General features: G+C 58.3%; 10 protein-coding genes across 10 annotated transcripts; 3 read left to right on the top strand and 7 right to left on the bottom strand.

Moving 5' to 3' along the window:
• Positions 1-2,270: 2,270 nt before the first annotated feature.
• Positions 2,271-2,903, bottom strand: L226DRAFT_173885 (uncharacterized protein). The gene is made up of 2 exons (XM_067672648.1): positions 2,567-2,903; positions 2,271-2,501 (listed from the first exon to the last, which is right to left on the bottom strand). Exons 1-2 carry the CDS (start codon positions 2,863-2,865, stop codon positions 2,447-2,449), a joined length of 354 nt encoding a protein of 117 aa, XP_067531963.1. The 5' UTR covers positions 2,866-2,903; the 3' UTR covers positions 2,271-2,446.
• Positions 2,820-3,675, bottom strand: L226DRAFT_173788 (uncharacterized protein). The gene is made up of 2 exons (XM_067672646.1): positions 3,628-3,675; positions 2,820-3,576 (listed from the first exon to the last, which is right to left on the bottom strand). The coding sequence occupies exon 2, from the start codon at positions 3,488-3,490 to the stop codon at positions 2,876-2,878; it is 615 nt and encodes a 204-aa protein (XP_067531962.1). The 5' UTR covers positions 3,491-3,576; positions 3,628-3,675; the 3' UTR covers positions 2,820-2,875.
• L226DRAFT_173919 (uncharacterized protein) lies at positions 3,601-4,266 on the bottom strand. Its single transcript, XM_067672649.1, has one exon. The coding sequence runs from the start codon at positions 4,179-4,181 to the stop codon at positions 3,675-3,677; it is 507 nt and encodes a 168-aa protein (XP_067531961.1). The 5' UTR covers positions 4,182-4,266; the 3' UTR covers positions 3,601-3,674.
• Positions 4,267-5,547: 1,281 nt separating this feature from the next.
• On the bottom strand, positions 5,548-6,529 carry L226DRAFT_173755 (uncharacterized protein). The gene is made up of 3 exons (XM_067672645.1): positions 6,182-6,529; positions 5,914-6,126; positions 5,548-5,860 (listed from the first exon to the last, which is right to left on the bottom strand). Exons 2-3 carry the CDS (start codon positions 6,117-6,119, stop codon positions 5,611-5,613), a joined length of 456 nt encoding a protein of 151 aa, XP_067531960.1. The 5' UTR covers positions 6,120-6,126; positions 6,182-6,529; the 3' UTR covers positions 5,548-5,610.
• On the bottom strand, positions 6,345-7,405 carry L226DRAFT_173868 (uncharacterized protein). Its single transcript, XM_067672647.1, has 2 exons — positions 7,301-7,405; positions 6,345-7,247 (listed from the first exon to the last, which is right to left on the bottom strand). The coding sequence occupies exon 2, from the start codon at positions 7,156-7,158 to the stop codon at positions 6,571-6,573; it is 588 nt and encodes a 195-aa protein (XP_067531959.1). The 5' UTR covers positions 7,159-7,247; positions 7,301-7,405; the 3' UTR covers positions 6,345-6,570.
• A 615-nt stretch (positions 7,406-8,020) lies between these two features.
• On the bottom strand, positions 8,021-9,650 carry L226DRAFT_173617 (uncharacterized protein). The gene has a single exon (XM_067672644.1). It carries the CDS (start codon positions 9,181-9,183, stop codon positions 8,116-8,118), a length of 1,068 nt encoding a protein of 355 aa, XP_067531958.1. The 5' UTR covers positions 9,184-9,650; the 3' UTR covers positions 8,021-8,115.
• Positions 9,651-10,647: 997 nt separating this feature from the next.
• On the top strand, positions 10,648-12,118 carry L226DRAFT_468648 (uncharacterized protein; the record flags this gene model as incomplete). The annotated part of the gene is made up of 2 exons (XM_067676149.1): positions 10,648-10,938; positions 10,988-12,118. 2 exons carry the CDS (start codon positions 10,648-10,650, stop codon positions 12,116-12,118), a joined length of 1,422 nt encoding a protein of 473 aa, XP_067531957.1.
• A 4,460-nt stretch (positions 12,119-16,578) lies between these two features.
• L226DRAFT_573875 (uncharacterized protein) lies at positions 16,579-18,169 on the top strand (the record flags this gene model as incomplete). The annotated part of the gene is made up of 2 exons (XM_067684937.1): positions 16,579-17,751; positions 17,819-18,169. The coding sequence occupies 2 exons, from the start codon at positions 16,579-16,581 to the stop codon at positions 18,167-18,169; spliced, it is 1,524 nt and encodes a 507-aa protein (XP_067531956.1).
• Positions 18,170-19,032: 863 nt separating this feature from the next.
• Positions 19,033-19,759, top strand: L226DRAFT_573874 (uncharacterized protein; the record flags this gene model as incomplete). Its single annotated transcript, XM_067684936.1, has 2 exons — positions 19,033-19,137; positions 19,199-19,759. 2 exons carry the CDS (start codon positions 19,033-19,035, stop codon positions 19,757-19,759), a joined length of 666 nt encoding a protein of 221 aa, XP_067531955.1.
• A 1,054-nt stretch (positions 19,760-20,813) lies between these two features.
• L226DRAFT_537955 (uncharacterized protein) lies at positions 20,814-22,336 on the bottom strand (the record flags this gene model as incomplete). The annotated part of the gene is made up of 4 exons (XM_067681409.1): positions 22,079-22,336; positions 21,261-21,471; positions 20,947-21,197; positions 20,814-20,859 (listed from the first exon to the last, which is right to left on the bottom strand). Coding segments are annotated over exons 1-3 (545 nt in total), but the record flags the coding sequence as incomplete, so codon positions are not given.
• Positions 22,337-22,562: the final 226 nt, after the last annotated feature.

The raw sequence follows: 22,562 nt of genomic DNA, 5'->3' as shown, positions 1-22,562 counted from the left end.
TAGAAGTACGTAGGGGATCGACCGGCGGGCGTTAGGACCACGTACATGTACATATCAACGAGGTCCATGGTACAACGGCGATGCAGGTTACCATGACTTTGAGCATGTCTAGACTGCGTAGTACGAAGTCATTGCAAAGAGCGCAAAATGCCACGGAACATGCAGAGCGCACCTTCGGCCATGTCGATGTGAATACGACGCGTGCGTGCATCTCCCGGCCTTCCTGTCGTTTGTACACGTCCACCTCGCGAGTCTCCAGTCTCAAACCTCCTCTCCCTCCCGAAGCGTGGTCGTACCACAGTCCGTTACAATGTGGTCGAAGCCAAGGGTTACAGTGGCGCGTTGCAGGGCCGATAGATTGCTGGAGAACCGTACTTCGGGTTGGCGCAAAGTTACAGTGGCTGTAGCGTGGCGACAAGAGGTGCCTCCGTCACCTACGGGCCCGTCGCGGTTGAGCGCAATGCAGCAAGAATGGGTGTGCGTGCATGAGCAGTGAAGAGACTCGAGTCGTCTGCCAAGATGCGTGAAGCCGCAAGCGCCGTTTGCTTCAGATCTTGTAAGTACCATTACTTATCGAAGACTTACTCTATTTGTAGAACTGTAATAAACAACCATTATCAGCCTTCTACACATCGTCTGGCGGCCGCAGGGTTGCACCATGACACCCAACCACGTCCGACGTACTCACACTGGCGGACTCTCTCGCCACAGCGACAATGATGGCGACGTGCAAGTCTCTCTATCACGAAGGCGCAAATATGTCCGCTCGCAACCAGGTCACTCTAGAGACGGCCGGCCCCGAATCCATGGTGCAAGCAGGCTACGCTTGCGATACTACTCGCTGGCTAATACTGTGGACTCCCTGAGATACCTAGCGAAGTGGTCTCGTATTATAGTCTTGCTGGACCTCTTACAGATCAGATATATCTACCGCGGACCATCCCATCGACGTCGACGCCATCAAGAGCGAGCACGAGGCTCCGAAGTCGCGCCTACGCCCTTCCCCCCGACCATTGGTACTTGCGTGTCGTCTGTCAGCACTCGCCGAGGCGGTTGATTTGGATTCAACTCATTGTGGCCTCCGGGAGACGTCCGACAAAGATGGATGCGAGACTATTGGACTTCTCGGACATGCCTGGGGCCGCGACCGCGGTGAAGACAACGAAGGACCGCGAACGTGTAAATGCTCTCCTCGTCCCTCTCTCTCTCGGATGGCGATTGACAAGTCCGTCTCTACTTGCTGGTCGATATCAGATATTAGTCGCTAAACGCGGTGAGTCTGGATAAAGTTGCGATCTGCTGTTTCGAGTCTGTTGTATACTAATTGGTCACTGTATCCAGAGAATCTAGGCTGGCTCACCGTCTGTAGAATATGCAAGACATGGCAACGCTACACGACGAGATTTTTGGCACTCTGACCTGCTCCATGCTCCTCGAAATCGAACCTGCTTCAGCTTCAACTTCGGACTGTGGTCGTAAGGCAGTGTACACATCGCTACCGTGGCTACATAGCGGCTGAAGTCTGCGATCTAGGACCTGGCCGGTAATCAAACTGCAGATCCGATGATTGTCCTAGGTAAGTTGAACCGTCCTTCAATCTGTTCCGCCGCGTATGTGCTCTATGTACATATGGTAACCGCAGCATATCACCAAGTTGTCCGGATGCAAGTGGCGGATCTCCGGCCGATCTTCATTTAATTCCATCCTTGCACCTGCTGACAGCTGGACACCCAGGTCAATCAGGATCGTAGCCGAGGTGCGAGGCGTGAACGTACGGTACATACGTACACTTTCACATGTATCTGCGACGTCTTCGCCTCAAAGTTCATAAAGCAGCTCAATCTTCAGCACCTGTCGTATCTTTGACGCGCGTATCACGACTGGGACGTGCTCCTGGACTCCTTATCTGGAACGCTTCGACAGGACGTTTCCGCGGAAGCTAGGGAATCGGATGGAACGGTAGATACGTGTGAACCGCTGTGCAGGCATCAAGAGGCGACTGACCGCGAGTCTTCAGAATCGCACGAGGCTTCGAAGAGGCTTTTCCTGTACGCCGGAAGATCCCTCCAGGCGCGGACTTGTCACCTGTCACTTCAATTGTGCGATCGTCGTAAGTGTTTGCGCTATCTCGTAGCGTACCGCGATACGTCAATCCATCTGCAATGTAGTACATACCGAGTTTCATCTATCTTTGGGGCGTAAGTATTCGCCGTTGACCGGGTCAGATATGTCGACTCGACCTCGGCCACCGCGAGGAAGATGAAGCAATCAGAGCGTTTTGATTTGCGTTCGGTCGTACTACATAGTCTACGTATACCTGATGGTGAGTGTACTTGCGCCATACCGGGCCCGCCCCGCCGTCCGCTAGACCCGTGATACAGTTAGTCGAGGTTTAATGAAGATAGCTCCAGCGAGCTGTGCAGGCTTGTGGATGAGATGCCGCCCATTACGACAACAGAACCGTCGGACTCGAAAGAGAGCGAGGGCGCATGACGGGCATCCTGTGAGTAAAGACTTGAGTATCAGAGTCCCTCTTAGCGAGACGGCAACAAAGTCGACAACGTACCAAGGCTTGCGAAACATCGCGACAGCAGGAATAACTACAAGCACTGCACCGCACCCAAGTCTTCCGCCCTGCGGGTCCCTTACCAGCACCCGCGGCCTCGAGGAGATCTGGCCCGCCCTTGCGCTTGCACGGCAGTCAATCCTAGCGCAGGTACGCGGCCGATCACCACATGCAACGCAGAGCGCAGGTCGGCATGACGGCGGGTCCCGGGAGACGGGGAGACCAGAATCGCGATCGCGATTTCGCAGGCTGTTGAGATGGCAGCGCGAGATGGCATCTCTGATCTGATGCGCACCCATCCGAGTGCCTCTAGTCCCGACGCGGCGGAACTCCTCCAGATCCGGGCGCAGGCTCTCGATATGGACACCGCTGAGCGCTGAGCGCTGAGCACTTCGACGACTTGCAACAATCGCAACCCTTGCGACTCGGAAGTACGCGAGTCTGCCAGCTGAGGGCGCACGCACGGAGGGTGTGAGGATGCAGAGCACGGGGCGGGTCTGCTGGTGCGTCGGCGCGCCTGGCGGTCGCGGGTGGTCCCATGCCAGGTGTAAGCCGTGTCGACGGACGGGCACGATCCGGGTCTCCACTGCAGGCTCCGAGGAGTGGTTCGAGAGAGGCCCCGTCTCCCCTTATCCGAGGGTCAGACTCAATGGATGCCGAGAGGCCCGGAGAATGATCGTAGGAGACGTGCACAGCCTCAGAGTCGTCCTTGTTCAAGGTGACGAGCGTCGAGCTCGAGGGCACGGGCCAGGGACGAGGCCGTTGTACGAAACCGGATGCGGTGGCTCCCACGACGAGCGACGGCGACGGCGTCGTGGCGTCGCAACAGGCGGAGGCGGAGAGAGCGAGGACCCGAGCGGGGGAGACGTCGAATGCGGTGCTGGGATCAACGCTCGCTGCAAATCCTATCACTAGTACTGCCATTCAATCGGCGTCGGGCGAATCCCCCCATCTTGAAGAATATCACCCCCACGGCGGAGGTGCGGAGGCGACAATTACTCACATCTGTGCTGAGGAGATGTCTCGAAGAAGCCAACGGGAGTACTAATAGTACTACTTACTGCGTATGTACCTGGGACTGGGGAACTTCTTCGAGTTGGCAAGGACGTCAGCTGGCTGCCGGTGAATGGCGAAGCGAGAGGAATACAAGGCGTTGACAGATGACAGAGAAGAGATGTCCGAGTCGCTGAGTCCCACACCCGCGGCGCCACCACAGTAAGCTCTGGAAGGCCGTAAGCGTTTCATGTCCATGCGACGGCCAGACCCGCAGCGCAGTGCGAGACAAAGTTTGACCGCCGCGACGCCGAGAGCGCTTGGTAACCGAGGTGCAACTGGGAATGCCGTTGCCGTCACCGCGCGCGGACGCGGTCAACTCCAGACGTCGGCATGTAGCTTTGAGCGAGGTCGCAGCGGTCGACGAGTCCAGAACACTGAAACTGGCCAACGAGCTGGCATCTAGGGGTTGACGTTGAAGACGAGACGAGTTGCCGATCGGAGCAGCGCATGGGACTCGGGAGTTGGCGCCGCGTACTGGAAGATGAATTGGAGACCCCCGGAGTAGACGTACGGCATGAACATGCAGAGCTCGTGAGAACGAATTCTGTGACGTAGCCATAAGTCGCGGCCCGTCGAGGGTCGTGCTGTTAGTTGTTAGTTGCCGGAATGAGTATGGCTGCTAGCACACTGGGCCGCACTGCGGTGCAGCATTCTAGAGAGAACGAGTCGGACGTAGAGCGGGGCAACCCATTGAGGAACGTGATGAATCTTGCAGCCTGGACGACAACTTTATCGCAAGACAAAGATGCGCGCGTCGGGTTCGACCCTTGCCGAGAGCCTTGGGGGCGCATGTACGCTGAGGAGTGAGTACGGTCCTCTCCGATTCGAGGAGTCCGTGCGTGCGCGGCGGGACGCAGCAACGCACTGGCAGGGTCCAGAGTCCAGAGTCAAGAATCCAGACCGCGGCTGAAGCTGAAGCTGATTGAACGCGGGCGGAGTGGTTACCGCAGCAACTGCCGAGCTAGGAGGGTCTGGGTGCAATATATGCAGAAAGTACGATATTTGATCGACTCACAACCAACAACGACTCACATGCGGGAGTCGGGACTGCAACAAGTGTGCAGGGTCCAAGGGCACTAAGCTGGAGACCTTTTCCTTGAACGTTCGATATATTGACCCTTGACGTCAGGGTCTTGGCGAACACGGATTGCGAAAAAGGATTAACGCCTTGAGCTTGAGGTCCAGGTGAGGTGAGGTGAGGTGAGGTGAGGTGAGGTGAGGAGAAGAGGCCGCTGTTCGGACGACGCACGGAATCCGGCCAGAGGGATCCAAGCTCAAGCCTCATATACATGTGGGGCGAGTACTATAGCCGAAGAGGAGGACGTGTACGTGACCGGCGCGGGCGCGTGGCCGTCAGCTGCGAGGGTTATTGTAAGGAAGCCAGAAGCCTCGACTCTTGAGTGGTAGCCGAGAGAGCGTTGTGGTCTGCACTGCTTGCCGACGTCGTGCACTTGTGCACACAGGGTCCGTGCACGACTAGGCTCACGGCTCGACGCAAAGTTGCCGGGGTGATTGACTTCAGAGTTTCCGCCGGGAGTCGAGTCGCGACCAGACGAGGTGGGAGTGCGTCGAGGGCCCGGGAGCGTCCGCGAGAGTCGAGCCTGCGTGCACAGTCCGGAGAGTTAGTTGGTCGGTGAGACGCAGCACTGGCACTAGCACCAGTCTAAGCGGGCACACCTCGAGGACGGAGACGGAACACACCAGATGACGTACGCCCGGGAGTGTAGGTTCACGCGCACGTTCCACAGTTGACATTTTGCCAGTGACAGGTCCACGGCCAGAGACGGACTATTCCTACAGTGACATGCGGGGCGGGCGGGCGGGGGACGGTCAACGAACTGCATCCTGCGCTGGATAATCCACGGTACTTACTGCAACACCTTGCGACAGACAGCACATGCCACCAGTGTCCGTCCCGCGGTCATCTGCCGCCGCCGCCGGTGCGTCATCCATCACGATGCCAGTGAGCATCCGGCATGTGTTATGTGTTATGTGTTATGACGGCCGCAGCAGGAGCAGCCGGCGCGCCAGTGCTGAGTGCACGAGGCTCGCAATTCCGCCGTCGGGGTGCAACTTGAACTTGCTCGGAAGCTGTAGACAGTAGCTGTATGATGTACTGTAGATCCGACATGGACCCCGCTCCTTCTTTGAAGCTTGAAGTCCGCCTTCTCCTGCTCCTTCTCCTTCGCTGTCTCGCCGTCTCGCCGTCTCGCTGTCGGCAATGCGCCGCCGGGGGTCCTGTCAATTACGCTCAAACCTTGGACGCACTGTGTGCTTCGAGTAGTACGTACTGCGGGGGCTCGTTCCTGGGACCCTTGGCCCTTGGCCCTCGACGCTGGATGCCGGATGCTGGCAGAAGACCTAGGAGGCGCGTCATAGCTGCGGTGAGGCACGCCCTCCCCCCCTCCCTCCCTCGCTTCGCCGAGTCGAGCCGGCTTGAGTCGCCGTGCGCAGCCTGAAGTTGCGTACAGGGGAATGACGAAGGATGTCGGTGCATCTGTCAACTGTCAAGTACGCTCAGCGTCGCGAGGTCCATTCCGGACGAGCGTGAGGACGTACTTGCTGATATCGATTTTAGATTTTACGTGGCAGTGGCAGCATGTACCTACCCTGCCAGTGGGCCGCACCGCCTCGCCGCCCTCATAGTCCAAGGGAACGCCGAACGCCGCGGGGGAAGAAGCTCGCTCGCTCCGAGTCGAGAAGAGAAGCTAGACTCTAGAGCGTGGTGCGAGGTGTCAGAGGGCGCAGTGAGCGCCGAGAATCGCTGCATTCAAGTTGATGATAGATCGCACAGGCCGGAACTTGAAGCTTCAAGGACTAGACGTACTCGTATGTGGTCCAGTACCACCAGTGAGTGGGTGGGATGATGGAGCGAAGCACCGCGGCATCGCGACGCGACTCGGACACTGGCATGAGAGTCGCACAGTAATAGCGCCATGTATGTATGATCACGCGTATGTACTTGCTGTATGGACCTTGGACGGAGAGGGGCGGGGACCTGGGGCTGGGATGCCGTCATGTCTGATCTGGGGTCGTCGTCGTCGGGTCGCGGGGGAAGGCCGGGGGAAGAAGGGGAAGGAGAAGGGTGTTGGCATAATGCATAATGCACATGAATTACATACACGAGATCTGGCGTGTGCCCCGGAGGAGATCTCGTCGGGCATCAGAAAGAGGAGAAGGAGAAGCGTCCGGAGTCGGGCGAGGGAAGCACTTGCTGGTGGGAACGGGCGGGGCGAGGTGCGAGCGTGAGAGTCGAGAGACGAGAGACGGCGCGGGCGCACAAACGCCTCAAGCTCAAGGCCCAAGCTACAGTAAGTGCACTCTAAGCTTGCAATCGCAATCGCAATTGCCATGCTATTGGAGTGCCCGTTGGAGATTGGAGATTCACGCTGCGGAGTGGGACTTGCCGGGGTGGGAGTCGGCGTCGGCGTCGGTGTCATTTGCAACAAGAAGTTGCAGTATTTGGACGGCGTACAGCTCGGACTCGCGATCCCATGTGATAAGCAGAATCCGACTCCATCCATCCATCCATCCATACGTCGACGGACAAAGTGGACGTTTCACGCCGAGCGGGTTCCTATGATCTAATCGCGTCCCAGCTGCCACCAGCACAGTGGTCCATTGACTCGAAGGCGATCAGCACTGTGCACGATACAATCAATACGTACGAGTACATACATATGCGGGGACCTCGGAGGAAGCACCGATATATGTGGAACAAGGCCCGTGGGGGCTTTTCCCGCCTTCGCGGGTTCGGCGAGTAGATCGGATCGCGCCAGTGGGGGTCTTGAGGTCTTGAGTACTTGAGTCTTGAAATCTGTTGTGCATGCGAGCTAGCGACGGGCGACGGGCGAGTTAGGCAAGGAAGGGGGGTGGGGGGCAGGGAGGGGGAACGAAATTTGCGCTTGAGCGCGGGCTCGCGAGAAAGTTTACTGAGTGCTGCGGGGAAGGAAGGACTTGCTGTGTTGGGCTGATCGTGTCAGAGTGAGCGGGACGGGCGGGTATGGAATGGAGGCTGCTCACAATTGCAATGCCAGACGATCTTTGCGTGTGCTGTGTCACTGTATGTGCTTCTCGCTTCGCGTGCGTCTGGGTGGTTTTTTTTTGCAGGGGCGAAGGAAGAGCGGTGCTATCGATGCACACGGCCATGGCGATGTGTGGATGCGTAGATGTGGTCGATCTGTGCGCGATGGATTGGATTGGATTGGGTTGGAATGGAACTCGAAGCTCGAAGCGCGAAGACGGAAAGAGCACGCCTCGAGGCCCGAGAGTTGTGTGGAGTGAGTGCCTGATCGCTTTTTGAGTTGTCGTGAAGGTGCGAGAACTCTGGCCTCAAGCTCAAGCCTCAGCCGGAGTGACGTGAGCTGAGAAGCTTTCGGATGGGCGGATGGCGGATGGTGGATGGTTGATTTCGAGTGCCATTGCTAGTGCTTCGAGCACCGTTGGTGGACCCGGTGGACGGTCGCGGGCGACAGGCACAAATGAATTAACGACTAGTAACACGCGTACGCGTGATGATTCCGAGGAAAGGAGCGCATGGAGGGAGAGGTGCGTGTGTACTCGAGACGAGCTCCATTGGGCGCGGCTGAGGACCACAGATGTAGGTATACCGTGACGCAGGCCAACACCCAGCCAGACAGATTTGAAGATCCGAGCGTCGACAGCTGCCAGTGGACAGCTTGTGAAGAGTGCTCACACATATACACGCGTGCTAGTCGTCCGGGGCGGCGTGGCGGCGGCGAGAGCGAGCCGGGTCGAGCGAGTCGAGTCCTTTCGGGCAGAGAAGCGGCGCGCGGAGATACGAGTAGGCTTGCCAGGGAGTGTGGAGGCCTGAGGGCTCGGGAGGGCAGGACTAGTAGAGTCGTGCAAACCCTCTGGGGTTCGAGCGCTCCAGCAACCGGCATCCCAAGCTCGAGACGTGCACAGTACTTGTGACAAGCATGAGAGGGACAAGGGACAGGACGCGTGACGTACATTGGGTGTTTGTACGCGTATAGTTTGACTGGAGGCGGGGCTGGAGACGAGCAGCGGCGCATCCCGCAGCGCGAAGCTCGAAGCTCGAAGCCAGGGTGCCGGATGGAGTCGAGTCGTACGTCGTACGTCTGATAGTCGTTCTGTGCCGTTCTCTCGATGGACGCGGGCTGGATCGAGGCGGACGAAAGCAGACGGACGGGTGGCGCGAGACGCAAAAGCAAAAACGCAAACGCAAACGCGGAGAGGCTGAGGCTGAGGGCGTCGGCGGGAGAGGAACTAGATCCGTGTCGTGTCGTGCGTTTTTGGTAATTAATGATGAGGGCCTGGGAGTTAGATGGACGCTGCGGGCGCAGAGTTGCTGGGAGCCAGCTGGGCGGACGCAGTGATCGAAGAGGGGTCGCGGTTAGATACGCGTGTTGGCTAGAAGCCAGGTGGATCTGGGAGGCGAGGGAGGGCGGGAGGGCGCCGGGTATGGCATGTTGAGCGGATGGACTGTGCTCACACTCATACGGTCCAAGCAGGCGGCGTATGTAGTGCACATATTTAGACAGAGCTTGATCGGGAGCCGATGACTGTTGTGATCGCATCTGGAGGGGCAATGAGGACAGATTGGGACAGGGCTGGTCAGAACGTTAACAGGCGGGATCAGGAAAAGAGGAGGATGTGATTGGATGCGGAGACGCAGAGTGTAGTGTACATGTATGTAGATCGTACGAATGGGATCTGTAGCAAGAGTGCAGAGGGAGCTGCGGATGTCGGCGCGTCGAGAAGAGGGAGAGAGTGAGGCGGGGGCGGGGGGTCGGAAGGGAGACAGCCGGAGGGGACACGTGCGAGGCGAAGGGAGATGGGCGGTTGGGGGCTCGGAGGAAGGGGTCGGGACGGAGAGAAGGAAGATACGAGCGTTGGGCATCGCCCGAGGGGTGATGGTGTGGTAAGCTGGGCGGCAGTGGGCTAAGAATGGGTAGAGAGAGACGGCGAAGGGAAGAAGGACAGGATGGGCAGGCGAGGGACGTGATGAGGCCAAGGGGGTCAGGCGGGCAGGGCGGGGGATAGTCGGAGCGGGGGAGATGGCGGGGAGGGAGAACAAGCTAGGGATGACAACGGGCGATGGTTGGGTTCGTTGGCAGCGACGGAGGCGCAGGCGGTGAGCTGGAGGCAGAGGACTCGAAGGGGGGAGACCGGGTCAGGACAGAGACGGATGACGAGATCGGTCGTGCATCGCCCACTGGCACAACGTTTGCAGTCGTCAGAGTTTGAGATCCTCCGTGAGAGTCCATCAGCCAGATCTCTGCACCCGTCGCCCGCCCCGTCCCCGCCCTCGTGCCCGACAGCCCGCGGCGTGTCTGCAGAGGTTGCATCGGCTAGCAAGCCGTCGTCGGCAACGGCGGGAGGGGCGACGACGAGGGCGGGCGAGAGAGGCGGAGGGCGGGCGTTGCCATTGCATAGACGCCTGGTGATGGGGTCCGAAAAAGGCTAGGAGGACCGGCAGAGGCCGAGGAGAGATATATGGTCGAGGAGGGGGATGGATTGGCTGGAGCAGCCCCTCTCGCCGTCGTATGGTCTCTGTTTGAAGGCTTTGCCCTCTCCCGCCTCCCGCCCTTGCTCCCTCCTCCCCGCCACGCCCTCAGCCGACACAAGGATACCGCCTGGAGTATGTCCTCCCCGTCCCCGTCCTCGTCCATTGGTGAGCTCACCTTATCGCGCCCCCTGTAGATCTCGCGACCCTTGCCGGCTTCTCCAATCCGCCTTTCATCCCCTCCCAAGCAAGCATACCAGCCTTTCAAACCTCTTCCTCCCAGCTAGTACCGCTCAGAGCTCCGTCTCGCGACTAGTCTACCCCCGCCCCCCGCCATCGACCGTGCCAACGCTCACCCAGCCCGCCTCCCCATCCCCCAGACCAAGCCGGTTTCCGCTGACCTCCATCGCGACCCGTCTTCTCTGCCTCTCCCCACCGCCCTCCACGACCTGCTGTAAAACGCCTCAATAGACCTTCCATCTGTATCCCGATTTTATCGCACAACAACTCCCTATCTTCTTGTACGTCTACAGCAATGGCTCTTCCTCTCTCCATCCCCGACTCTCCCTCTGCCGGTGCGTCTCCTGCATCCACCACCGACACTTCCTCCAACGGTCCCACCACCCCCGTATCCCCCTCCAACTCTGTCCAAACTCTCGCCCTCCCCCCGCCCGTCGAAGGCGCCGCCCCTGCCCAGAGCATACCCCAGAACAACCTTGCTCAGCCAAAGCGCAAGCCCAGCAGGCGTGCCAACACCGCAGAGCGCAGGGCAACCCACAACGCCGTAGAGAGGGCCCGCCGCGAGACTCTCAACGGCCGCTTCCTGGTGCGCCCTCTCCGCAGTCCCTATCGCGCTCGCACTAACTTTCTTCCAGGATCTGGCTGCCCTCCTCCCCAACCTCTCCCAGATCCGCCGTCCCTCCAAGTCCTCCATCGTCAACTCCTCCATCGCCCACATCCACGCTTCTCGCCGGCACCGCCTCCTTGCTGCGCGCGAGCTCCGCCTCCTCAAGCTCGAGTCCGACGCCCTCCGTCGCGAACTCAACGAATGGCGCGATCGCTCTGGTCTCCCCCGCGTCGACGAGCCCGTCCGCGGCGAGGCCTTCCAGATGATCCTCAGCGGCGAGGTCGAGGTCCTCTCCGCCGGCCCCATCGAGGAGGAGGGCGCCGACGGCGACTACGACGACGACGGCTACGATAACGACTACGCCGGTCCCGGAGTCCCTGATGCCACCATGGACGACCTCCGCGGCCCTCTCTCCCTCCCTCTCGCCAAGTCCGCCGACGTCAACCCCTTTGCGCACAACGTTCCCCAGCGCGGCGGTCTCCAGCTCCAGACCATCCTCCCGCGCCCCGCCACCCACGGCCCCCAGACGCCCATGATCGTCCAGAGCCCGACCAACGTCTCTTTCGAGAACCCTGCCATGGCGTCCATGTACGAGCCCCACCCCCACCCGGCGAACCAGATGCAGTTCCCCGCCCAGTACATGCAGCAGGGTGTCCTCCCCGCCCACGCCCACGACGACAAGGCCGCCTGGGGCGCCGCAGCCCAGATGTTCGGCGCGCAGGTCCCCGGCGGGCCTGCCCTCTTCACGCCCCCGGCCTCGTCCCACGGCCAGGGCAACGTGTCTCCGATGAACGTCGGCCCCGCGGGCCAGCAGCAGCAGGCGTATTTCATGAACCTCCAGCGCCAGCAGCTGCTCCAGCAACAGCAACAACAGCAAGACGGCTCCGCACCCGTCAACGTCCGCCGCGAGCGCAGCGGCAGCGTCAACAGCAACGGCAGCGGTTACGCCAGCCCTGCCAGCAACCCCGGCAGCTACGAGATGCCGAGCGTCATGAGCGGCCCCGCGGCCGTGCCCCGCCGCATGGCAGGCGCGAACCCGGGCTGGGACGATGGCATGAACATGGGCATGGGCGGCATGGGCATGGGCATGATGAAGAGCGCACCCATCAGCGTCGGAGGAGGCGGCAACGGCCATGGCTACGCGGCCATGATGCTCTGAGCCTGCCTCTCGATTCACTACAAACACGCAACTCTGATGCGCGATCGCCTCTTTCGTCTTGTCCTATGGCCCTCTTTGTCTAGTATTATCGCCCCCACGTGCCTGTGTATGCGTTCTCGTCTATGTCCCCACCCCCGCTCGCCGTTCGTCTCGTTGTATTCCTAACCCCCTATCCCTATCTATGCTCGCTGCCGCGCGCCCCCCCACTCATTCGCGTCGCTCATTCGCTCGCTCGCTCCGGTCGCCTTGTTGCCGGACGCGCCCCGTTGTTGCTCGCTACTGGTTTCGGGTTGCTGGTTGCTGTTGATTTTCTTGTGCCTTTGTGCCTTTGTGTGTGCCCATTACTCTACGCGCTTGCGCTGCGCTCTCGTCGTATACGTATACGTACTGAATACCGATACCGATACCATTACCCACTACCCACTACCTACCCCCTACCACTATCCACCCCGCATACGCCCATCCACTATCCAACCATTCCGCCCCCCAAGCCCATGATGTGTACACCACCGTTTTCCCATTGTTTGTGATTGACTACTCCCCCCCTCGAGCCCTGCACTCGAGCCCTGCACCTACCTCTGCACCTCTGCACCCGACCGCCCGACCTACTACCGCTGCCGCCGGTCCCGTCCAGTCGTTTTTTGTTCTCCCCGTTGTAATCTCCACGCTCACTCACTCACACTCGCTCGCTCGCTTGCTCGCTCGTCCAATGCTCGCGCTGAACGCTTGAACATCGAACGCTGAACGCTGTACGTGTACCGTGTGTCCACTGTCCGCCGTCCACTGCCCAGCGTTCGCGTCTCCACTCGGTTGGCCCTTGAGGCTCGGGACCGGCGTACGAGGACGAGGACGAGGACAAGGGAGCCTCGAGGCTCGCTAGGATCTAGGTACGCGCCGCACGTACGTAACGCAGACAACCACCTTACACCTTACACGACGCACGTTGCAGCCGACCCTCTCCCGTCTCCTGTCTCCCGTCCCGAACCCGCTCCTGTTCCTGTTCCCGCTCCCGATCGTCGTCGTCATCGCGCTCTTGCGCTCAGCAACCATCGTCGTTCGTTTCCCCGGGCTTGGGCTAGGTCGTGGACTCGTACGCTCTCGTTCGAGCTTCCAGTTCGAGACAGCACGCTACACGCCGCAGCGGGCGAGGTCCGGCTTGGAGACTTCACCAAAAGCACGGCCGCACCCCGCTTCCACTCGGCCCCCTCGCACTCACGCTCACACCCACACTCGCTCACACACTCGTTTGCCTTGTCGCTCAGCCGCATAGTCGCACAGTCGCACAGTCGCTCGTTCGTCCTCTCGTTATTCAAACACTCACCGCTCGTTACAAGATCCACGTTCCACGTTTCTCGTTATCCTTTCTTATACCCATGGGCCGGTTCGGTCTCGGTCTCGATTCTGGTTCGGGCGGCGGACGTCTCCCCCTCGGCAGGTCGAGGGCTCGGCGCGCCGTCGTTCAACGTTGGTGTGTATACGGTTATACGGACCCGGTTATACGGTGTACGGTATACGGTGTGCGGTGTACGGTGTACTCTACAACCCCCAGGTTTTCGGTTTCGGTTTCGGTTACAGTACGGTACGGTTGTGCGTAGATGATTCATATGTGGGTGTAATAGGTGCCTTGGACCGGGGTCTTCCTGTGTTTTCGTGAGGTGTTAGGTGAGATGGGGTGAATACAGGAGTTCTTGGTGCCCTGTGTGCGTCGTGCGTGTGGTTTACTGGTGGTGAGGAGGTACGTGGACGTCGACTCGAGAGAACGGGGACCGTAGGTGTACTTCAGTGACTGGTGAGTCGTACGTTGTTCAAGTTGTCCTCCCTACTGACCGATGTTCTTTCTCTCACTTATTCGCGCTAGGCGCTCTCTTCTCGTCTCCGCTCTGAGTCTCTGCGCGGACGGCTTGCTCGCGCGAGGATCAAGCAGACTTGCCATTACTGGTACCTGGCTCGAAGAGCGAGAGAGCGACATACGGACATGGACATGAGGATATAGAATATGGTCGTGTGAGTGAGTCTCTCTGTGCACTGTGCGCTCTGCGACCGGGCTGGGATTGATATCGATTCGTGCTGCTGCGCTAGGCCCGTTTCGGCGGTGAGGGTGTATCCTGCATTCAGCATCCTCCATCCTGCATCGTATTGATTCCGAGTCCGCGTCGGCGTCCGCGGCAGAAGGACTTCGGACTCTGGAGAAACAGCGATCGTGATGCGAAGGAATGTGAGTGCTCTTGTCTAGCTATGTAAGTCGCGGTGCGGGCAGGTACTGTCAGTTCTTTCTTGAGTCTCTTGAGTCTTGTGCGTCCAAGCGCGAAACTTACGGTGGGCTTCGAGATTCTCAAGGTCAGCGACGAGCACTGCCAAGAGCTTTGCGATCGCGCGACAGCGTCTCTGAGGGATCGGAGGACGTGGGCGTGAAACGATCAAAGCAGGGAAGGAGAAGCAGGAAGGAAGAGAGACGTCCTGAACACAGAGTGCGTGATATCGCTTGCCGCCATCCGTTCCCGTGCTCACGCAGCGCGCTGACTCGCTACAGATCACGGTTGCAGTGTCCCCTTCCGCGCTACGCTTGACCGTGACTCCGCTGACGCAGGCTGGCACCCGCGAAGAGTTGCTTTGAGCAAGAGGACGATCCCGCTAGTCGCGCCGTGAGTGAATGAGCGAGTGCAGGATCGCGCCCAGCGGTCGCTCTTTCGCGTCCTCGTGCCCGCGCGGACGCGCGAGCGCGAGCAATGTGCTCGGACTCGTGTCTCCTTACCGACAGGATGTACAGAAGGATAAGGCGATCACTCAAAAGTGCGTGTCGTGCGTTCCCTGCTTCTTTCTACGCGGAACGTCCTTCCTCTGCGGCGCTGGTTTGCAGAGACGCAAGAACGCGCACGTCTGCATGCAGAAGACTTAGGGATTCCGAAGAAGACGAGCTTCGAAGGACGGGGTGCGCGCCGAGCGTGAGCGCGACGCTAAACCCGAGTCGGCGACTTGGACCTGGGGACCGTGCGCGAGAGTTCCCGATCCTGCCTCCCTGCCTCGAGGTTGATGGGAGCAGTACTCGCGACTTGCTCTCTGCTCTCTGCTCGGGGTCCTCGGGCGGAAGGCGATGAGAAAAGGGTCACTTGACCGGGAGAGACGGCACTGGCATCGTCATGTGGGAGCGATCTGCCACCGTCGCTGAGCTGGAGGCTTCAATCTGCCGTCGATGGGTCGATGGGAGGTCGGAGGGTGGGAGGGAGAAGCGCCCCGGGGCCTGGTGCGAAGATGCAGATGCAGATGCAAACTATGGTGGGAGGACGAACGGCGAGATTCCGGTGAGATTGCGTGGCGTTTGCCGTTCGTGCGCATGCCTTAGGCTTGTCCTGCTGTCTCTGTCCACGGCTCGGGATATGTTCAGAGGTGGCCCCGGTGTGCGAACATGATGAGCTGAGGCGTGAAGTGGCGAAGTTGGAGGTCAACTTACCTCTGTCCCCTGCAGCGGCTTCCACCTGATACTTTGACGTTCCTCAGTTCGGAACAAGGACTCGTTGAAGGGGCGGTCAGAGGCCGACCACGTACGTACGTAGCGCTGCGGACCACGACGGAAGAAGAGCAAATCAGTAGTACGGAGAAGCGGGAACCCGCGGAGGACGAACCTGGACCTGAAGTCTGAAAGACGAGGTTACGCCGCATCGGGTGCTTCCTTCGACACTCTGCCCACGGTGAGGTGCCAGATAGAACTGAGTTGCGCCGATTGTGGGGCTCGCAAGCTCTGTTCGAGCCCGGCGCGTCCTAGCGTCCGACTCGGAGGAAATTGCGCTTGATATAGGTACATGCGAGGTTGGTCGTGGTACCTCACGCGGCTCGAGGCCGTGCGTCATCTGGGAGGGTGTTGGGCATGGTTATGGCCGTCGCTGTGTCTCCTGCCAGGCACCGACGCGGCGTATGGTCTCGGACTCGACGCTTGTGATTTGAGGGTGTTCTTCGTTCGGCGCATATGCGGACTGGGAGTGTACAAGTGACCGGTGAGTTTCATGCTCTGCCTGGAGCTAGTCGCCCGAATCTTGGCGGAAGGTATGCGGACGGAGGTCGCGGAGAATGCGTCCCCTATGAACTCAGCGCCAGGAATGGGAGTTGACAGGAGCAAGTCCACCGGAAGCTCCATCCCAAGTAAAGTTCATGTCGAGCTTAGTTTGTCTTCTTGTTGGCGCAGACTATCACAGTAGCAGCCTGACAGTAGAGCATGGATACGCGTTCAGCGACGTGGTATTAGTAAAGTCCGAGTCGAAGGTTGCTTAGGCGCCGGCAGCAGCTGGCATCGGCATGACCGGGCCGAGCACAGCACCCAACCCGCGCCAGCTCATGTAATCTGATTCTCGAGCTCTCACCACTCACGTCGAGGATGCGAACATTCAAGCGGATGCTCTAGGTGAGTATCGCGCTGCTGACTGCTAGCAAGCCAGCTGAGCCACACAGTGCGACACATGAACTTCAGGATGCCAGCCTCCTCTGGACCACTACTCAACTACGACATCTTACTCGAGGTCGCATATCTGGCAGATCGGCGCACATGCGCCTCTCTTATGCTCACATGCAAAGCCCTTAACAAAGCCGCTGCCAAGTCCATACTTCGGCCACTGTCTGGACGAATCACGCTCTGGACGGATAGGGACGTGGCCCTCCTTCTCCGTTTCCTACACGCCGATCCCTCACGCTTCCAATACGTCCGCGAGATAGACATCAGCCTAGGACTCATGTCTCCATATATGGATGACGACGTCGAAAGGCTCCTCGATGGCCTGAGACGCATGAAACGGCTCGATACTCTCGGAATACTCCACGCCGAAATCACGCTCGAGAGTTCCGTGTTCTTTGATGGCGTCGCAAGGCTCACGAAGATTCGGCAACTCGAGCTACAGGGCGCAGAAGATTTCGCTTGTGGACTTCTCTCGCAGATGCAGGCCGATCTCGTCTCAATCCATGTTGACTGGCTGCCTCGTGACTCTGACGACGATTTCTATGATTACCGCTACCATCCGGTTCCACTGCTTGCCAAGTGGACGGCCACTCTCGAGGAACTCACGTGGGAGTGGTACACCTATCCGACTGCTTTGCCGGAGTTCACGCAGGTGTATCCGAAGCTCCGCCGTCTCTCCTTTCTCTCTGACAGCTTTCCCCACATTGCGCCCTTCATCCGCGCATACCCCAACCTCGTACGATTCACCGTCCGGACGCAATGCAACATAGACGACGGGATTGACCCGGACAGCCTCACGCAGCAACTGCGTGACCGTCGTGCTGTCAACATCCAGAGCCAAAGGGATCAGGGTGGGGGTAAAACCGTAACCTGGACACACCTCGAAGAGCTCGTCGGTAGTGTAATCGACCTCTACGCCCTCGGGCTCACCTGCCTCATCCAGCGAGTACACATCGATGACTCTGTGAGCTCCCATTGGGACCTCGAGTTTCCCGTATACGAGTTTCTTCCCGCTGTACTCGAGTATGCACAACCCCGGCACCTCAAGGTTCAAGGCGATAGCATGCTCCTCATCCACCCGTCGCACGGGCTCACGACGCTCCTCCGCTCAGGCTCCTGCGCCGAGCACCTAGAAAGCCTTGTTCTTGATTTCAACTTTCCTGACGAAGATTCAGACATCGTGACCGCCCTGGTGAGTAGTCTGTCCATTGCTCCAACGCTGTCCAGTGTGCCAGTGCTCATCTGACATTCTCTGGTAGAGCGACTTGGCTGACTCGCTGAGACGTCTTCCACTCCGCCGACTGCGCCTGCGCCTGCGCATCACCATCCTGGATAGATCGGACTCCACACCCTCGAGATATCATGAGATGCCCGAGCCGCAGGAGGCTGTGGCCTTCATCTCGACAATCGAGAACTTGGATCTCGAGGCATACGTGCGGGACCTTGTGGACGCTCTTCCGTCCCTGGAGGATGCGGTGGTGTGCACAAAGGGCGAGCAAGAGGATGAAGACGCAAACGAGTGTCTGGTGACGAGGACTGCGGAGGTCGTGAGGGTGCGCAGACTCGGGCCGGAGTATGCAGATAGGGAGATGTACGAGTGGTCGGACTGAATGCGCCAGGAACCCTGCAGAACCCGGGGGCTCGAGCCCGGAAGAGCTCGTACGCTCACCCTCCCTCGCACGTCCGGCTGGGTTCCCTGCCATCACCACCCTCTGGCTCTTGACGATGATACGCTCGCCTAGCCCAGCGTACTCCGTTGACTGCCCTCTGTTGTGCTCGCGAGCTTTTGCGAGAGCGCAGCATCGTTCAATAGCACGGGAGTTACCGTCATGACTACGAGGACTGGGTTGCGTGGACATGCGTGTAGGCAATCGGACGAATCTGGTATGCCCATGACAATGACTGCTTCATGTTCTATCGCCAATATCGGCTCGAACAACAACAACCAACTTGCACGTCGGATAGGGAGCTACAAGTTTGCGCGGTGCCACCCGTCGCGTAGGCAGGCGCATCAGCGTTGAAAATACGGAGATCGCATTGTTTTCCGTTCTACAACATTGCCCGTGTCGTCCGAACGTCAAGCTCGCTCGAGGGCTGAGTGCTGAAGATGTAACGCAGAACAACGATCTTCACGATGGGTCACGAACAACTCGCCACTCACGCCGGCCGATTTACTCCTTTTCGCATCCTCACCGTGACTCGACAGCTTCCAATCCTGCTTCTCACCGACACTAGAATCCGCACAAGCGCACACAGCATCTACACAATCATTCTCGACAGGACGTAGTTGCCTGGCACGGACCCCAACTGTTATCATTCGCTACCCACCGCTGTCTCCCCCGAACCCATCCTTCTACTACCACCGCATTCTGCCACGGCCTAGCATGAATGGATATGGCGGACCTACAATTCCACCTCTGTCAATGACCGGCGAGTCCTTTGCCGTCCTGTGTCGCCCCCGGAACCCGACCAGATGCAAGTAGCGGAATCGGGCTCGGAGGAAGACGACGAGATGGACGTTGAGAGCGAAGTCATGGTATCGGAGCCCGCTGTTGCTGGTACAGCGAAGTTCGATCAGGTGCGCCTTGCTGTAGTACCGCTGCGATGGCGGTGGTGTGCTGACTTTGCGTAATGAGCAGGGCGAGAAGACTCCCATGGCGGATAGCGCGGTAAGCCCGTCCAACGGCGCTGCCAGCGGGCTCCCGATCGCGAGCCAGGGGAACTCGCTGCCGCATCCTCAGGTTCAAGATGCAGATCATGCACCCGCGCAGGTTGCGCCTCGACCTGGAGCTGCCGCACCGCTCCAAGTTCGAACGGACCAGCGCTCGTGGATTCCAGTGGGACAAGACTGGAGACGTCGTCCTGCGCGTCGAGCACACACTATTCAAGGTGAAGCGCGAGCGCGCGGTCGAACGGTGTCCGTCCGTCGCCCAGATCTTCAAGCCTCTGGACGACTCGAGCGCGGTGCAAGTGGTGTACTTGTTGCGCTATCTCGGCCTCCGCCCGGTGTCCTCCCTCCCAATCCGGACGCGTTCATTGAGCTCGCGTTCTCGATGAAGCTCAAGGACGACGACATCAGGAAGCAACGGAACAAGCTTGAGGCACAGGTGAATCGTCGGACAGCGCAGACCCGGGCGTCGCCCATCTCGCCAGCGACTCCGCAGACGATCTCTCTCCCTATGAAACGGCATTTAACGTAGAGTCTCTTCATTCATGCTTCTCTTTTCTACAGGCTCCTTCATGTACATATCGACTTCAACCTCGTCTATTCGCACATGCATTCATATGGCTCCGCATCCCTTCGTCGTCCATCATGCATCCGTAATCATCCAAGTACGCACGCACCATGCACATATACATGTATCCGCTCCATCCTAGGCCTCCCATCATCATCATCCCATCCCCTGACTCGACTCCCGCTGTGACCTCTCGCTCTGTTGTGCACTCGCATCTCTCCATTCGTCTCCCCATTGACCTGTTTGTGCGTAACATAACATACCTCGAGGTTATTTGTCGCATTCTAGATCCCATCCTTTCGTGTTCTTATCCCGGAAAATACTGTGGCCTAGTGCCCAGTTGCGTGCGCGTCGAAGTTTCGGCATAGTGAGATGTCGTCACATCAGTAATTTCAAATTTTTCTGAACGCGTCTGAACGCGTCTGAAACGTCTGATGCAGACGTTTCAGACGTGTTCAGATGCGTTCAGACGTTCAGACGTCGAGCCCGTCAGACATTGTCTGAATATCGTCATAATGCAACTTACCCCGGTCCGAACGGTCCCTAGACCTTCCTCCCCCTCCACAGACCCTCCGGCTGCCTCAAAATCTCCACGGTTTCGTCATGGTGTGGGGGAATAGCCTCGAGACCGGTTCTCACTGTTGTGCCACTACGGCTCGATATTCTTGCAAAAATCGAACTCTGATGTCGTTATGCAGCTTTATAGGGCCAAGCAGCATGTTCTCCAGAGTTTGAGGATCAGAGATGGCGATGCGAGTGAGCCACGAAGCAAACACGATTGCGGTCGAGGTCGAAGCCATTAAGCGCCCACGCGCCAGATGTTCAGATAAATCCGGAATTACTGATGCACAGGGAAGTTGGTCGATCGATTTCGGGCGCAAGATCGAGGAGACGAATAGGAGCCCAGAGTAGGTAGAAGCCAAGAACTTGGAGTCGGATTAAAGTCCTCCTGTGGCGGTCAGGTGACGTACCACGCGACGGACTCGGAACGTGCGGTAACTTGGGCGCGGTAACACGGCATACTGGCTCCTCGTTCACGCATTCGTATATATACATAACACTATCTGGATTACTACAGCACGAAGTCTTCGATGTCAGGCTCCTCGTCATCTGCGAGATCGACATCGTCTATGGGTGCCACAGAGCCAGCAGGAGACGTCTGCCCAGAACGGTTGATTTGGGCCACTGCCGTGTTGACGGTATCGTACATCACCCGCAGGAGGGCCAAGCGCAACTCAACCAGCACCTCGGAGGGTATTCCGGCCGGTGGAATCCAGGGCAAGATCGTCGAATGCGTGTCTGGCAGGACAGTATCAAGGCCAGCATGCTCCTTCAGCAGACTCGCCAGCTTGTGACAGCAGAAGCAACATTTCTTGGTGACGCCAACCGGGACCGGATTCGCCTGCCGGACCAAATTAGTTTAGGGCGCAGCCTGTAGATGGGAACGAAACATATCACAACGCACCTGGAATATGGACTGTAGGGTCGACGCGGATTTCGCTGCCGGGTCAGTAGTTGCAGTGCCGTCCCTGTTTGCATAGGCTAACCCCATGATGGTGGCCTCTGCGTGTTCTGCGGCGTGAAACGGTGTTCTGTCCAGCTTCTTCACCAATTTATCGAACGTGGAAGAGATGTTGGTTCTCTGCGGTTCCGGGAATGCAAAGTGATCAAGGAACATCAGTAGAACCCCGAAAATCTTAGCAAATCTTAGCATGTTTTAGGACATCTTAGGACAACTTAGGAGCCAACTAAGACAGCTAAGTTGCAACAGCTAAGATGTCGAGACCGCTATCTAAGACCGTTTGGTGCTCATAGCTAAGTCAGCTAAGTCAGATGAAGATATGAACATCAGTGATGCGTACCCTATATTGTAGCCACTAACTGTGGGATCCTATTGATATAGCACACATATGTTTTCGATTAGAAGTGAGTATGCTAGAGTCGAAACAAACTTGCCCAAATGCGGAAGGATGGGCTGTCTTTCGTGCTCAAAGGGCGCTTAAAGTACCAAATCGGGCACGAAAGACAGCCCATCCTTCCGCATTTGGGCAAGTTTGTTTCGACTCTAGCATACTCACTTCTAATCGAAAACATATGTGTGCTATATCAATAGGATCCCACAGTTAGTGGCTACAATATAGGGGTATCAAGTGAATGCTCTATAACCTGTTCAACCTGTCCAACTTGTCTTAGCTACTTGCAGGCTTATCTGACTTAGCTGACTTAGCTGATCTTGTTAAGTCTGCTAAGTCTGCTAAGATTTTCGGGGTTCTACTGATGAAATTGTGCGCGAAACCGCGGACAGTGTCGGCAGTGACCTCTGGGATCGTGGGCTTGGACGAGAGCGTGTACGCTTGGAGCTGCATGCCGTGTTGACCGGTCCGCAGACCGTAGGCGGTGTAGAAGTGAGCGGCCTCGTAGGCTATACACAACGTCTGCAGGTAGCGGATCACATCCGAGTTGGGCCTTTTTCTAACCCCAGTGACGGGCGACGTGGCTGCATCCTCGGTTGTGTCTGCAATGCACAAGAGCCAGAATAAGGAAGGTATGCATGAGTACAGTTTGGATCTTACCATCCTCTTCCTCGTCCGTCTCCGCAGCGGCGACGTCTTGTGATGGATGCAGAATTGCCTCTATAAAGGAAGAGGATCGTTAAGCAGCGTTCGCACATCTTAGGGTTAGGGTTAGGGTTAGGGTTAGGGTTAGGGTTAGGGTTAGGGTTAGGGTTAGGGTTAGGGTTAGGGTTAGGGTTAGGGTTAGGGTTAGG

This window comes from Lentinus tigrinus (genome assembly GCF_003813185.1).
Source record: "Lentinus tigrinus ALCF2SS1-7 unplaced genomic scaffold L226scaffold_29, whole genome shotgun sequence".
Classification (NCBI taxonomy): Eukaryota; Fungi; Basidiomycota; class Agaricomycetes; order Polyporales; family Polyporaceae; genus Lentinus; species Lentinus tigrinus.
This window is presented reverse-complemented; position numbering and strand designations above follow the sequence as displayed.

What these genes read in the sequence shown, in the direction of transcription:
- L226DRAFT_173885 (XM_067672648.1), bottom strand. Translation starts at nt 2,865, where the DNA reads ATGGGTGCGCATCAGATCAGAGATGCCATCTCGCGCTGCCATCTCAAC. An exon ending in GCGATGTTTCGCAAGCCTTG is followed by an intron (nt 2,502 to 2,566) that starts GTACGTTGTCGA and finishes CTTTACTCACAG; the next exon opens with GATGCCCGTCATGCGCCCTC.
- L226DRAFT_173788 (XM_067672646.1), bottom strand. Translation starts at nt 3,490, where the DNA reads ATGGCAGTACTAGTGATAGGATTTGCAGCGAGCGTTGATCCCAGCACC.
- L226DRAFT_173919 (XM_067672649.1), bottom strand. Translation starts at nt 4,181, where the DNA reads ATGGCTACGTCACAGAATTCGTTCTCACGAGCTCTGCATGTTCATGCC.
- L226DRAFT_173755 (XM_067672645.1), bottom strand. Translation starts at nt 6,119, where the DNA reads ATGCACCGACATCCTTCGTCATTCCCCTGTACGCAACTTCAGGCTGCG. An exon ending in CCCAGGAACGAGCCCCCGCA is followed by an intron (nt 5,861 to 5,913) that starts GTACGTACTACT and finishes CGTAATTGACAG; the next exon opens with GACCCCCGGCGGCGCATTGC.
- L226DRAFT_173868 (XM_067672647.1), bottom strand. Translation starts at nt 7,158, where the DNA reads ATGGATGGATGGATGGATGGAGTCGGATTCTGCTTATCACATGGGATC.
- L226DRAFT_173617 (XM_067672644.1), bottom strand. Translation starts at nt 9,183, where the DNA reads ATGCGATCACAACAGTCATCGGCTCCCGATCAAGCTCTGTCTAAATAT.